Source organism: Crotalus tigris, unplaced genomic scaffold (assembly GCF_016545835.1).
Source record: "Crotalus tigris isolate CLP2741 ecotype Arizona unplaced genomic scaffold, ASM1654583v1 scf7180000019666.216954, whole genome shotgun sequence".
Classification (NCBI taxonomy): domain Eukaryota; kingdom Metazoa; phylum Chordata; class Lepidosauria; order Squamata; family Viperidae; genus Crotalus; species Crotalus tigris.
In genome coordinates, this window is record NW_024097653.1 from 99 (window position 1) to 13527 (window position 13429).

General features: G+C 35.1%; 1 protein-coding gene across 1 annotated transcript in view; it reads left to right on the forward strand.

The window, feature by feature from the left end:
• Positions 1 to 4265: 4265 nt before the first annotated feature.
• The window catches only part of LOC120317498 (contactin-associated protein-like 2), a gene marked incomplete at its 5' end in the record, with an annotated part of 175978 nt that continues 166814 nt past the window's right edge, over positions 4266 to 13429 (forward strand). Inside the window, one exon of the mRNA XM_039364145.1 lies at positions 4266 to 4372. Coding sequence (XP_039220079.1) covers positions 4266 to 4372 — 107 coding nt within the window. The remainder of the gene's footprint in view (positions 4373 to 13429) is intronic.

The following is a 13429-nucleotide window of genomic DNA, read 5'->3' on the forward strand; positions in this document are numbered from 1 at the left end:
CTTTCCTGGTGGATTCTCCCAAAACTTACAGTTTAAGCAGCAGCTGGTGGAATGTAGCACGTGCCAGCAACCCGATCAGAGTTGGAATGGGGTTTAAATAGAGTATAATACCCTATATATATAATGGAGATCCAATCAGGGCCTTGCTACTTTCCTGGTGGATTCTCCCCAAACTTACAGTTTAAGCAGCAGCTGGTGGAATGTAGCACGTTCCAGCAACCCGATCAGAGTGGGAATGGGGTTTAAATAGAGTATAATACCCTATAAATATAATGGAGATCCAATCAGGGCCTTGCTACTTTCCTGGTGGATTCTCCCAAAACTTACAGTGTAAGCAGCAGCGGGTGGAATGTAGCACGTTCCAGCAACCCGATCAGAGTTGGAATGGGGTTTAAATAGAGTATAATACCCTATAAATATAATGGAGATCCAATCAGGGCCTTGCTACTTTCCTGGTGGATTCTCCCAAAACTTACAGTTTAAGCAGCAGCTGGGGGAATGTAGCACGTTCCAGCAACCCGATCAGAGTTGGAATGGGGTTTAAATAGAGTATAATACCCTATAAATATAATGGAGATCCAATCATGGCCTTGCTACTTTCCTGGTGGATTCTCCCAAAACTTACAGTTTAAGCAGCAGCTGGTGGAATGTAGCACGTTCCAGCAACCCGATCAGAGTTGGAATGGGGTTTAAATAGAGTATAATACCCTATAAATATAATGGAGATCCAATCAGGGCCTTGCTACTTTCCTGGTGGATTCTCCCAAAACTTACAGTTTAAGCAGCAGCTGGTGGAATGTAGCACGTTCCAGCACAAGTGTTTTTGTAGAAGTATTCCTCAGAAATCTTTTTCTTTCTTTCTCTCTTAGTTTTCCACATCTCCTTTTTTTTCTCAAGTTCTTGGAATCTTGAAGTATAGGTTATCTTTTCCATATCCAGTATTTCCTGCAAGTCACAGCTTCTTCCATTATTAAATTCCATCTCTAAGTTTCTTTCCTCTAATTTATATTCAGTTATCTGCTTTACTTGATCTCTCTCTCTTTTTATTTTCTGATCATTTGTTTGTTGTGACATTAAAATGAGAATATGTTCATTTAAGTTTTCAGAGTTATTTTTAATTTCCTTGTGGTTTGAAATTAATGTCATTTGTATTTGTTGTAACATAACATACATATTCCTCCTGGAAAGTATTTCTTGATATGTTTTTTCTTGATATGTTTTTTCTGCAGACCTCTGATGTTCCATAATGACCAAAAATCCAGGTTTTCCTTTCTCTGCCAACTGCTTTAAAGACCCATTTTAATATGTATTTATAATCCAGGAAGGTCATTTTTCCCCTAAGTTTTATAGTTCTTGCTTTGTGGATAGCCCACAATGTTTTCTTTTCTTTTATTGCAGCTGTTCTTTAATTAGTTAAAGCACTGGAGGTCACAATAACAATTTTTTTTCTGGGCTGTATATTTAGTGCAGTATTTTCATCCACCACTAGATGTCAGCACCAGTTCATTTTTCATTTTTCAAAACAAAATAATTACCATTTATTTCCATCAATAATCTTTTTCTAGGAGAATCTTAACATGAACCATCGATTTCACACTTTCCAATTTAAGTCTTATATTGATTTCATTTCTGTATAATTCTATTCCCCATAAATTTAACTTGCTGCTTCCATTTGGAGGAGGATGGAACAGAAATCCCCCCCCCTCACTTTTGGAGGATTTTTACTTCCAGGTTTGTTTGTTTTTTTGTTTTTTTCAGGAAATCAATCAGGTAAAAGAGAGAAAATCAGTTTTCTTACCCAGTTCAATCACGCTGTTTATGATCACACTTAACTTAGTATTTTTTGGCTTTGACTACATGTAGCTTGGGCTAGTTTCAAGAACAATGCTAGCCTTTCTTTGGCTGGTTTCTGAAGAACTTTCCCCGTATGTCCAGATTGACTACTGTCTCTCCACAACCGGTGGGGCTTCTCTCCTTTGCCACCTCTTTGGGGTGGCTTTTGGCCCATTTAGGGTTGCCAAATAGAGAGAAATCAGTCATAGGGTGTGATTCCTTGGCTGTTGTGTTAACAGCACAAAACTGGAAGCCTTCTTCCCATTCCTCCTTACCTCATTATTTGATTTGTTTTCTAGGGGTTTTGCTTGTAATTAGGTCCCAGAGATCCTAAAGATTGATCACCCCCACCCTTAGTTTTAGTTTAAAGTCCTCCTGATAAGTTGAGCCAGACATTTTCTGAAAACATTCTTCCCAGTTTTTGTGAGGTGCAGCCCATCCCTTGCCAAAAATCCATCATGGAGGTAGTGCAGACCATTGTCCAGGAATCCAAAGTTCTTTTTATGACACTAACCCTTTAGCTAATGGTTCACTTCTAGAATCCTTTTTTCTCTTACCGGATGTTGTCCTTTCATTGGCAGTACAGATGAAAAAACTACTTGTGGATATAACTCCTTGACCTTCCTGCCTAGCTGTTTGTAATCACTCAATTACAAACTCCATTTTCATGTCATTTGTCCTTATGTGTAGTACTAGAAAAGGGTAGTAATCTGTGGGTTTTATTATTTTGGGTAGGTTCTCAGCCACATCTTTGATTTTTGCTCCACGGAGGCAACATACCTCTGGCTTGATTAGTCTGGTCTACAGATGGCTGATTCTGATAAGGATGTATACCAGAAGAAAAAATTGTTCTAGGAGGGTAATTTGGAGTGATCTAAATTTAATGAGTTAATTGGAATTAGTTGGAATTTTATTGATCTGAAAGTGAACTTTAAAGTATGTAAGTTAAGAGGAAGTTTTTAAAAAGATGTATTAAAATGTTTTGATTTTAGAAATGTTTTTAAAGAAAAGTTTAATGTTTTAAAATGGATGAAAAATAAGTTTTTTCCCATTAAGGTTAAAGAATCTGAAAACATATAGTGAATTTTGTTAATGTAATTGATAATCATTTATAAAGATTATTAAGTGCAAATAGAAATACATATTATTTCCATAGCAAGGAAAAATGAGACAATGGTTAAATTGAGTGTTTTAATCAAAGAGGAGAATCTATTTAACTATGTTGTTTATTTGGACATTACTTGCGGATTTTGTGCTTGTGATAAAACAAACTTTGATTTTGTTTTTTTCAATTAGATAGATTTGTTGTCATAGAAATGGCTAGTTATATACTAATGTGTTAAAGTAAAAAGTTAAGCTGTAATGTTGTTATCTTGTATGTGCTAAAAAGAGTCAGGTGTCAATGCTTTTTTCTTTCTTCCCTTGTACCTCATATTTTTTTCCTTCTCTCTTTTTCCTTCCCTTAATTTCTTACTTTTACTTTTCTTTGTGTTTTATAAATTGATAAAACAATAAAAATCATGAGATAAAAAATACTCAAGTGAATTACAGACTAGAAATTATAGCAGAACTTTTAAGAAGAGAGTGGACAGCTATTTGTCTGGAATGGTATAGCATATCCTTGCTGAGTGGGGGATTAGACTAGATGACCTCCAAGTTCCCTTCCAATTCTCTTATTCTGTTACATTGTTGACTCTTCTGCATGCTTTATATCTTAATTCATGAATGCAGGTATTTTTGTTATGGTAGTATGCCATCAATGTATACATGATGACAAAGAAACATCACAAAAACCTGAAGATCTATTTGAATTTGTCAAAATGGCAGACAAACAATTTGCCTTCCAACTAATAAGAGAAAAAGATAAGTTTATGATACTAGGGATTATTATTATTAAAGAGGCTAACTTGTTCATGATCCTTCAAAACATACCTTTGAATCTAGCAACATTCCCACTACTTTTAATGGCATCAACTATTGCTTCCTTTTAGATTCACAGGCTGATAAGGTAAAATGAGCTTTAAAAAAAACTTTTTTAAAAAAAGATTTAAATACATACTGCAGTACACTTTCTATTGAAAGTTAATATTACTTTCATACTATATCTAATTGCCTCTTTAAAAAAATAAGTGTGTTTGTGACCTTTAAAAATATAATGGTGTCAAAAAATCCATGATCCATCATTATCTCTTTAATCTCTTTCTCTGTCATTGACCCATTGTTAGCTGTGAATGGGGCATTCATTGTACAATACATCAACTTCTTATGCACCTGCCATGTTCTATCATGAATTACATTAATTCACATAAAGCTAACAAAGATTAATTGCAGTAGTACAGCAGATTGGCACAAGAGGTTTTGCTATTTGGCAATCTCAGAATACAGTCGTTCATTCAACCTTGCTTAATTGTCACTGTTTCATATCTCAACAGGTGTGTGCCCAATCATTGTGAGCATGGAGGGACGTGTACACAAACATGGGATAGCTTCAGCTGCACCTGTGATGGAACTGGATACAATGGAGCCACATGCCATAACTGTAAGTGGGACTTGAGACTTCATGCTGCCACCCATAATGATAATTGTTTTTATACATATTTCATTAATTTTTATAATCACATGCTTAATATTTTATCAGCAACATATTGTCTGGGTTCCAACATTTAACTTACTAATACATATTAAGTTGCTTTCTCTCTACCTCATTTTTCTAGCCAATGATAAAAGGTATCCCATGTTCTAAAATAAACTGAACCTTCCTTCTCTTTCATTTTCAGTGTCAATCTATCCATTTCTGCTTACTCTAAGATTTTTTTAATTAACACTTCTTCTTGATTGGTAAATCTTGATTTTTCCAGTATTGAGCGAATACAATTCTTGCTGCACTTAATATATACACTCTTTCTCATAATTTCCTACAATTATGTCTAACAAAAATAATTCTGGCTTAAAATCTATATGTTTTTAATCATTTTCTCTAATCATGTATATATTCTTAACCAGAATCTTTTAGCTCTAGAGCATGTCCACCAAAGATGGGTAATAAATGCCTGTTTTTTGTTTATTTTCCAGCAATTACTTGATATATTTTTAAACATTTTTGCTAACCTCACCAGTGCTAAATGTCATCCATAAAACATTTTACATAAATTTTCTTTGTACCCTACCGCTTTTGTTATTTTAGAATTTATTTCCCAAAGGCTTTGCCAGTTTTCTAGTTCAATGTTATGTCCAAAATTCTTTGCCCATGTTATCATTGTTTCTTTAACTTGTTCCTCTTCCATCTTTAAATTTAATATATATTTATAAAGTTTCTTAATTAATTTTTCATCTGAGGTCAATAATATCTTATCAAATTCTGTCTGTTCTTTATAAAATCCAGATGTTTTAACATCTTTTTCATATCTCATTTGAATTTGCAGATATGGCCACCATGATAGTTCAATACCCTGTTCTTCTAGTTCTTGTCTATGTTTTAATTTTCCTTCATTATTCAAAATGTCTTTATAGGTCACGATATTTTCATAGTTTATTAAAATTGGGTGAACAAATGCTTCTATTGTTGAAAGCCATCCAGGTATTTTCATATAGATTTTCACTTTTATCTTTTCTCATTCTAACATTTCTTATGTAATGATATTGAAAATATCTGTGTATTTTATTTTTCCCATACCACAGAAAGGCATACCATCCAAGTTGTAGGTCATGTCCCTCTAGGTATAGTAATCTTTTAAACGATCATTGTTAAATGAATTAATAATATTAATGATGATGAACAATAAGGAAACAGAGGCATGAACCAAAAAGACAGTGACATTAGACCATAAATCTATTTTTAAGTAATAAGGAAATCTGAATTTATATGAATAGTCCATTGACATTATTCATTTAAAAAGGAAAAAAGTATGCTTTCAAGTACTTTTAAAAAATAATATTTTTCCGTAATGTTTTCTTGGAATACATTTGTTATCACTGGCACAAAAAAACAACTTTGTAATTTGAACAGAAATCTTTTCTGAAAAAAATTGAATTGCATAATCATGTGCATAACTGGAAATTTGTTTTCTACTTCCACAAACTGAATCACGATTCAGAAATGAACATGCAGGTTACAGAATTCTTCTATCATTTTTGAAAATGCTTTAGGTAGTATGTTTCCTCCTTTTCTCCCTTGTTTGGCACTTTTATAGTCCAGAGTAGCATCTACTATTGCATTAAAGTCTCCCATTATACAAAGATTTTGATAATTTAGATCTATATTTTCTTATATAGTTTTTGATAGAATTGCTCTTGCTTACCATTAGGTGCATATATTGTTACCATCAGTATCTGTTTTTGATCCATCATAATTTCCACCATTAGTATTCTCCCCTCTTCATCTGCATAAATTTGTTTGGGGTTCATCTTTTCTTTAATATAAAGGGCTATTTCTCTTTTCTTTTAAGATGCAAGTGAGAAATAGAGTTTCCAATTTTTGGTTATTCTAACATTTTAAAATGTTGTTTCTTAATATGTGTCTCTTGAAGGCAAATTATATCCATTTTTAATTTTTGTAATCGTGTAAAGATTTTTCTCCTTTTTGAAGGAGAGTTTAGTCCATTTATATTTATTGATAAAATCCCGGTCTCCTCCATCTCTTTCAATTATATCTAGGTCTCAGTCTTCTAGTCAATCTTATCTATCTCTGGTCTCTTGGTCTTGTTCCTTCTTCTGAGTACATTTTTTAACTTCTTCCTCCTCTGTTTGTTTAGCCACTCCCTCAACTACCGTTTCTTCTTGTTTCTTTGGTTCAGGATCACCTCTTTTCAAAAAGGATCTGTAATTGTAGAAAAACTCCAGTGCTTTAAGTGGTGTGTCCAATCTATATCTTTTAGTGTCCCAATAAATTAAGATTCCTTCTGGGAATCAACCATCTGAAATTCACTCCTTTTTCAGCTAGTTTCCTAGTTAGGAACTGGTGTTGAGCCTCTCTTATCCTCCTAGGGATTTGTTTGAGAACTACTATTTCTTTTTCTTTGTATTTCAACAGTTCATCTCTTACTTTTCTCAAAATCTCATCTCTTGTAGATCTTTTAAGAAATCTAACATGGACTTCCCTAGGCACTTTATTTCTTCTAGTTTTTGAATTGACTCAATAGATCTGATCTAATTCTCCTTCTATTTGTGATTTTCCAGTTCCTAAAGTGTCTGCCAGTAACTCAGTTATCAAATCTAGAAGATCCTCTTCCTTATCTTCTATTATATTCTGGAATCTTAAAAAGTATGAGGTCTTTTCCATTTCTATGACCGCTAACGAATCTTCTAATTCTCTGTTTATTTGCATCAATTTTTGATTTTCATCTTTTAAAGCTTCTAGTTTCTGATCAACCTCTGCTGACATATCTTCTATTTTTTTAATTCTTTGCTGGTTATCTGTGATCATCTGTTTAAAATTTTCTATTTGGGAATCTGTATTATTAATTTTTTTATTCATTTTGTCAAGATCAATTTTCAACTCTTCATGGTTTTTGTTGTTACTGCCATCTGAGCAGCATTAGCCTCTTGAATTGCTTGCAAAATTCTTGGGTATCTTTCTAGAGGATATCTGTCTTCTCTTGATGGAGAATTGTAATTGATCTGATATACTGGACTTGCAGAAGTTGAGGCAGGAGCAGAGGATCCTTTTTTCCCAAGTTTGGATAAGTTTGAGATGCTTATCTTTATCTTTAATTCATATATTATAATCCACCAAATAGCCAAATGGCCAAATTTTATAATCCAATGGGCTCCTAATAATTAGGAGAGGAAAATCATAAAAATAGTTAAAGATAATAAAGGAGGAAGCAAAAAATAATAGCAGCAGGGCAAGGAAAAAAAGGGGGAAAGTGCCCTCCCAAAAAAGGAAAAAAAAAAAATGCCAAGATTATAATCCACTAAGTTCTGTTCTAGGACATTTCTTGATATTCCAAGATATATGGAGAGAGAAAAACCCAGAGAAATTACAATACATATTTTATTCAAATAGTCATAAATCATGGTCTAGAATTGATACGATATGGACATCTTTGGAATTGAAAGTCACAATGCAAGAAGTAGAGATAGAAACCAACGTTTGGGCAGACCATAACCCAATAAAAATGATTTGGAAAGGAATTAAGAAAAAACCAAGATGGTCCCTGAATAAATCTATATTGAAAGAAAAAGAATTTCTACAATTAGCAACAAAGGAAATGGAATTTTTCTTTAAAATAAATAAGAAGGAAGAAACATTGCTTCAAAATGTATGGGACATGGCTAAAGCAGGTCAGCGGTTCAAATCTCCCTGGCTCAAGGTTGACTCAGCCTTCCATCCTTCCGGGGTAGATAAAATGAGGACCCAGATTGTTGGGGGCAATGTAAATATATATATATATATATATATATATATATATATATATATATATATATATATATATATATATATATATATATATACATTGCTTACTGGTGTACACCACTTAAAGAGTGCTTGCACTTAAAGCGGTATTTAAGTCTCATAAATAAATAAATAAATAAATAAATATACCGCTAAAAAGAATAAAGAAAAGAAACAATTACAATTAAAGCTGAGGGAAGAACTTAGAAAGCTAGAATTAGAACTACAAACAGATCCACAAAAGAAAGTGCTTAAGAAACAAATGGAGATAATAAAGCATAAACTAAGCTTGGCTGAGATGGAAATAATGGCTCAACAGATTAAATGGACTAAACAGAATTTCTTTGAAAATGCTAACAAACCGGGGAGATGGTTAGCATATAGATTGAAAAAAGAAAAAGAAAAAAGAATGATAAATAAGCTACAAGATTTAAAAGGGGAATTATAGTTCCAAAATGACGCAATGAAAAAATCCTGAAAGATTACTACTACTCTACAAGGCAGAGGAAATCCCTAAAGAAAAAATACAGCTGTACTTAAAAAAAGTAGACCTGTCAAAAATTCCGGAGAATATTTGAAATTTATTAAATGGAAAAATATCAGTGATGGAAATTATAGAAGCCATAAAATGGTAAAAAAAGGATAAAATTCCACACCCAGATGAACTACCTGCAGAATTTTATACATCACTAGAAGATGTATTAAGTCCAACTTTGAAAGAACTATATAATGAAATTCTTCTAGGGGCTAAAATACCAAAGTCATGGACTGAAGCCAACTTTAATACCTAATGAAGATACTGATCTGACACAAATAAAAAACTATAGAGCAATATCATTATTAAGTGCAGACTATAAAATATTTGCCTCGATAATGGCAGAAAGAATTAAGAAATTTCTGATTGAATTTATACATAGAGATCAAAATGACTTTCTACCTAAAAAACAGATAAAAAACAGCTTAAGAATGATCCTTGATGTGTTAGAATATTATGAAACTCATCCAGGGAAACAGATGGTGTTAATATTCCTTGACGCACAAAAAGCATTTGACAATTTAAACTGGCAATTTAAGTTTCAGCAGCTTGTGGAAATGGACTTTGGGGGAAATTTCATAAATGCAATCCAAACAATTTACAATAAACAGACTGCTAGAATAATTTAATAATTCCCCTTTATGGATTACTGTCTTGTCGTGGCGAAGGGGCTTGCGTAACTCAATGAAGCTATAAGCTATGCCGTGCAGGGCCACCCAAGATGGACAGGTTATAGCAGAGAGTTCTGACAAAATGTGATCCACTGGAGAAGGAAATGGCAAACCACTCCAGTATCTTTGCCATGAAAACCCCATGGACAGCACTAAAAGGCAAAAAGATATGACTCTGGAAGATGAGCCCCTCAGGTCAGAAGGTGTCCAATATGCTACTAGGGAAGAGCAGAGGGCTAGTACTAGTAGCGCCAGAAAGAATGAAGCGACTGGGCCAAAGCCGAAAGGACGCTCAGCTGTGGATATATCTGGTGGTGAAAGGAAAGTCCGATGCTGTAAAAATTTTTTCTCCATAGGAACCTGGAATGTAAGATCCATGAATCAAGGCAAGCTAGACTAGTCAAAAAAGAGATGACAAGACTGAACATCGACATCTTAGGAATCAGCGAACTAAAATGGACAGGAATGGGTGAATTTAACTCAGATGACCATCAGGTATACTACTGTGGGCAAGAATCCCTCAGAAGAAATGGAGTAGCCTTCATAGTCAATAAAAGAATAGGAAAAGCAATACTGGGATACAATCCCCAAAATGACAGAATGATCTCAATTCGAATCCAAGGCAAACCATTCACTATCACAATAGTCCAAATCTATGCTCCAACCACTGGTGCTGAAGAGGATGAAATTAACCAGTTTTATGAAGCCCTACAGCACCTTATAGAATTAACACCCAAAAATGATGTCCTTATCATCATGGGGGATTGGAATGCTAAGGTAGGAAGCCAAAAGATAACCGAATAACAGGCAAGTTTGGCCTTGGAGTACAAAATGAAGCAGGGCACAGGCTAATAGAATTTTGTCAAGAGAATACGATGGTCATAACAAACACTCTTTTCCAACAACCCAAGAGACGGCTCTACACATGGACATCACCAGACGGTCAACATAGAAATCAAATTGACTATGTGCTCTGCAGCCAAAGATGGAGAAGCTGTATACAGTCAATAAAAACAAGACCAGGAGCTGACTGTGGCTCAGATCATGAGCTTCTCGTTGCAAAATTTAGGCTTAAATTGAAAAAAAGTAGGGAAAAGCACTAGGCCACTCAGGTATGAACTAAATCATATTCCTGATGAATATACAGTAGAGGTGACAAATAGATTTAAGGAACTGGATCTGATAGACAGAGTGCCTGAAGAACTATGGATGGAAGTTCGCAACATTATACAAGAGGTAGCAACTAAACTATCCCAAGAAAAAAAATGCAGAACGCAAAATGGCTGCTGAGGAATCCTTGCAAATAGCTAGAAAGAAAGGAAGCGAAGCAAGGGGAAAGGAAGATACACCCAATTGAATGCAGAATTCCAGAGAGCAGCTAGAAGAGATATGAAGGCCTTCTTAAATGAACATTGCAAAGAAATAGAAGAAAACAACAGAATAGGGAGGACCAGAGATCTCTTCAAGAAAATTGGAGATATGAAGGGAACATTTCATGCAAAGATTGGCATGATAAAGGACCAAAATGGCAGGAACCTAACAGAGGCAGAAGAGATTAAGAAGAGATGGCAAAACACGCACAGAGACCTATAACACGAATGAGCTTAACATCCCAGATAACCACAATGAGATGGTCACTGACCTCGAACCAGACATCCTTGAATGTGAAGTGAAATGGGCCTTAGAAAATCTGAGCAACAACAAAGCTAGTGGAGGTGACAGTATTCCAGCTGAGCTATTCAAAATCTTAAAAGACGATGCAGTAAAGTGCTACACTCAATTTGCCAGCAAATTTGGAAAACTCAACAGTGGCCACAGGATTGGAAAAGGTCAGTTTACATTCCAATTCCAAAGAAATGCAATGCCAAAGAATGTTCAAACTATCGCACAATTGCACTCATTTCACATGCTAGTAAAGTTATGCTTAAAATCCTACAAGCTAGACTCCAGCAGTATGTAAATCGAGAACTACCAGAAGTACAGGCAGGATTTCGAAGAGGCAGAGGAACTAGAGATCAAATTGCCAACATATGCTGGATCATGGAGAAAGCTAGGGAGTTCCAGAAAAACATCTACTTCTGCTTCATTGACTATGCAAAAGCCTTTGATTGTGTGGATCACAACAAATTGTGGCAAGTTCTTAAAGAGATGGGAGTACCAGACCATCTCATTTGTTTCTTGAGAAACCTATATGCAGGTCAAGAAGCAACAGTGAGAACCGAACACGGAACCACTGATTGGTTCAAAATTGGAAAAGGAGTCCGGCAAGGCTGTATACTGTCGCCCCGCCTATTTAACTTATATGCAGAGCACATCATGAGAAAGGTAGGGCTAGATGAATCAAACGTTGGAATTAAGATTGCCGGGAGAAATATCAACAACCTAAGATATGCAGATGATACCACTCTAATGGCAGAAAGTGAAGAGGAACTAAAGAGCCTCTTGATGCGGGTGAAGAAGGAGATTGCAAAAGTTGGCTTGAAACTCAACATTAAGAAAACCAAAATCATGGCATCCGGCCCTCTCAATTCCTGGCAAATAGATGGGAAAGAAATGGAGGTAGTGACAGATTTTATTTTTCTGGGCTCAAAGATCACCTCAGATGGGGGCTGCAGCCAAGAAATTAAAAGACGCTTGCTCCTGGGGAGGAAAGCTATGGCAAATCTAGACAGCATACTAAAAAGCAGAGACATCACCCTGCCAACAAAAGTGCGTATAGTCCAGGCCATGGTTTTCCCAATTGCAATGTATGGCTATGAAAGTTGGACCATAAGAAAGGCTAAGCGCCAAAGAATTGAGGCCTTTGAACTATGGTGCTGGAGAAGACTCCTGCGCGTCCCTTGGACTGCAAGGCGTTCAAACCGGTCAGTCCTAGAATAGATCAACCCGACTGCTCTTTAGAAGGCCAGATCCTGAAGTTGAAACTCAAATACTTTGGCCACCTAATGAGAAGGAAGGACTCACTGGAAAAGGGTTTAATGCTGGGAAAGATTGAGGGCAATAGAAGAATGGGACGACAGAGAATGAAATGGCTGGATGGAGTCACTGAAGCAGTAGGTGAGAACTTAAATGGACTCCAGAAGATGGTAGAGGACAGGAAGACCTGGAGGAACGTTGTCCATGGGGTCGCGATGGGTCGGACACGACTTCACAATTAACAACAACAACAACAGAATAATTTTAAATGGAGATTATACAGAAAATTTTAACATTAAAAAGGGTACAAGACAGGGATGTCCATTATCCCCATTGCTATTTATATTAACACTTTAGCTGACTGTGTTCAGCAGGTCAGCGGTTCAAATCTCACCGGCTCAAGGTTGACTCAGCCTTCCATCCTTCCGAGGTAGGTAAAATGAGGACCCAGATTGTTGGGGGCAATGTAAATATATATACATTGCTTACACCGCTTAGAAAGTGCTTGCACTTAAAGCGGTATATAAATAAATAAATAAATAAACACTGGAAGTACTGAATAGAAATATTAGACAAGATATAGAAATTAAAGGATTGGAGATAAAAGATGAAAAATATAAATTACAAGCATTTGCAGACGACTTGGTTTTTATATTAGAAGAGCCACTTGAAACAAGCACTAAATTGCTGGAGAAAATAGAAAAATTTGGATAAGTGGCAGGTCTGAAAATAAACACCAAAGTGTTCACAAAGAATTTAATAGAAAAACAGAAAACTCAACTTTCAAAAAAATCCCAAATCTTTTAATAGTTAAAGAAGTATTCGGGAATCTACTTAACAGCAAGATGTGTAACAGTAAAAGAAGATAATTATGTAAGATTGCTAAAACAAATAAAACTGGACCTGGAAAAATGGAAAAATCTCCAACTGTCCCTGCTGGGGAGAATATTCTACTGAATATTCTACCAAAAATACTCTTCTTATTTCAAATTATTCCTGTAAGACTGGGAAAAGCTTTTTTTAATGAACTGAACACAACAATATTGAAATTTATCTAGCAAGGAGAAAAAAGCATGAATT